Consider the following 2,549-nt stretch of genomic DNA (forward strand, 5'->3'; position numbering starts at 1 on the left):
AGATAAGGGAGCGGAGGGCGGCCGAGATCACATTCCCACACTCTGAATTTCCCAATAACGCCAAGAGTACTGACCTAACAATTAACTGCGTTGCAAAGGGGGCCTCTTCACCTAGCCCAAAGACAAACAATGCATTTCCACAACAAAGAATACTCAGAGAGGCAAGGAAATGCCTTCCAGCAACTACTACACACTGTGCAGATAACAATACAATAGCTGCTAGGATCTTAAATAATGATTCTTCATCAGCGGCTGCGAATTCCGAAAAAGATTCCCAAATCCCTCATTGTATTGAATTTGCCACGGATTTGCCCTCGTTACGGACCGACCCCGCGGAGGACGCCGCCTCTCCGGGGGCCGCGGAGCCGCGGAGCGCTGAGCCGGGGGCCGAGGCGCTGCCCTTCCCGCACCGCGTCCGCATCAAAACCGAGGAGGAGGCGAGCGGTGAGGACGGGCCCGACCCTCCGCCCCAGGAGCTGCGGTGTGAGTGCAATCATCCCGAGGAGGAGCGTCGCGGCGTGACGGAGGGCAGCGAGCAGGACGCTTTAGGAACGGCCAGGGAGGATTCTGCATGCACTGAGAAAGAAACCACTTCCTTCCCCCCGCTGACTCAGAGTCAGGGCCTCTCATGCACTTTAGGTACTCCAAAACCTGAGGATGGGGAGTATAAATTTGGAGCGAGGGTGAGAAAGAACTACAGGACGCTGGTTCTGGGCAAGCGGCCCGCGCTGCAGCCTCCTCCGCTCAAACCAAATCTGAAATCGGCGCGGAGCCCGCGGCCCGCAGGTAAAGCCGAGCCCGAAGGAACACTGGACGATCTCACGGCCAACAATAGGCGCAGAAGGGTAGCCGGCAATGTAGCATCAGCGGTGAAAAGGCCGTTTAATTTCATGGCAAATTTTCCCTGTCCACCGTCGCTAATTATTGGCCATGACGGGGATTTGTTGCCAGCTTACTCCTTAAGCACCACTAAGGACTCGCAAGCACCTCACAGGGCCCATCCCGTGTGGAAATGGCAGCTGGGCGGCTCTGCAATACCTCTCCCACCTAGCCACAAATTCAGGAAATTTAATTAATAAAATACTTTGGAAAATATTTGCTGGAACCACCTCTCGGGCTGTGCGCTGCGTGAGCTCGGCAGGAAGGTTCGTGCGGCCCTTAACGCCGCGCAGCACTCGCTGCTGGGATCCGTCGTGTCGTTTGTGAAGACAGAACCCGGATTACCATTTTCTTCCCTTGTTCCAACAGTGGTTTTGGTTTGGTTTGTTTGGATCTTTTTTTGTTGTTGTTGTTTTTCTTTTCTTTTCCTTTTTTTTTTTTCCCTGTTACGTTTGGGTGTTTTTTTGTTACATTCCACAGAGTACTTCAGGCAAAGACTCAACTTAACTCAGTTACGCCGGTAGAGCTGGAACACTTTACTGTTTGAATGCTAATAATGCACCAGTACCTCAATTCAACTGCTGCAAATAAATGTCAAAAGGTTGAATAATAAATACTAGAATGAGCCATTAAATTTATGCACTAGATTTCGAACATGGCAGTCTAACTGTTAATTCAGTTCAAGTTTGTGAAGTGCCACGGCCGCACAGGAGGGCTGGCCGCACCTCGGCACCTCGGAGCGGTGCGGTGCGGTGCCCCGGGCCCACAGCGCTGCGCTCAGCCCCTGGGGAAGGCGGGGGCAGAGAGCAGCACGAAACGGGGGATCGCAGCGCGGGGAAAGGGCGTCCTTTCGCTCGTACAGCCCCTCGTTGCGATCGGAAGCCTTTTTGTTTCACTCAGAGGTCTTAAATAAGGTTACTGTTACCCGCTCACGTCGTGCCGAAGCTGCGCTCTGAACGCGCCCCTGCAAACTTGCACGGCGCTCGGAGACCTGCCCGGCCCGCGGCGATTTATGGGCAACCCCGCGCTGGCCGCAGGAAATAGCGAAGCAGTAAATGCGGCGCAGAGAGAGCGGAGCGAGGGGCCAGGAGTGGGAACAGCGCAACAAACGCGAGCCCCGCGCTGCTCGTGGCTCTGTGGCCCTGAACTCGGGCGCTGCCGCCTCGTTGTCCTCAGCCCCGAACCCCGGCGCTGTCGGTTTTTGTTTCCAGGCCGTCCTCTCTATGTAGCAGAAACGTTTCTACCGCACGTGACAATCAGAGGCGATTATCTCTATTTGCACTTAATATCGAAATAGTGGAGCGGGCGGGGGCGAGGGCCTCGCCTCGGAGAGACATGCCGGTATAATATATTGTGATGATGGAAGCGGTAAATCAAAATGATGGAAATTTGCACTGTTGAAAAGCATGCTTTAGCTTTATTTTCAATTAAAAACACTGTTTAAAAATTCCTGATTCCCTACACTTTGAATTATTGCAATTTATCCTCGCTTTCCCCTCCGTTTGGGAGATTCCCGGTTGGATTCCGAGGAAATACGCTTCAAGAGGTTCACTGTTTCCCTCCCTGCCCCCAAAGCCCCTCCAAAAGAAAGGGAAAAAAAAAAAAAAAAAAAAAAAGAAAAGAAAAGAAAAAAAGAAAGGAAGGCCACCGCGCAGCAGCCGGGCCCGGGG

At 53.1% G+C, this 2,549-nt stretch overlaps 1 protein-coding gene across 1 annotated transcript in view; it reads left to right on the forward strand.

Annotated features, from left to right (window-relative positions):
• Positions 1 to 2,245, forward strand: part of SKIDA1 (SKI/DACH domain containing 1) — a 3,715-nt gene extending 1,470 nt beyond the window's left edge. Inside the window, exon 2 of the mRNA XM_048951440.1 lies at positions 1 to 2,245. This exon is cut by the window's left edge and continues 670 nt beyond it. Within this exon, the coding sequence (XP_048807397.1) occupies positions 1 to 1,076 (1,076 nt within the window). The 3' untranslated portion in view covers positions 1,077 to 2,245.
• Positions 2,246 to 2,549: the final 304 nt, after the last annotated feature.

The sequence above is a fragment of the Lagopus muta genome, chromosome 7 (genome assembly GCF_023343835.1).
Source record: "Lagopus muta isolate bLagMut1 chromosome 7, bLagMut1 primary, whole genome shotgun sequence".
Lineage (NCBI taxonomy): Eukaryota > Metazoa > Chordata > Aves > Galliformes > Phasianidae > Lagopus > Lagopus muta.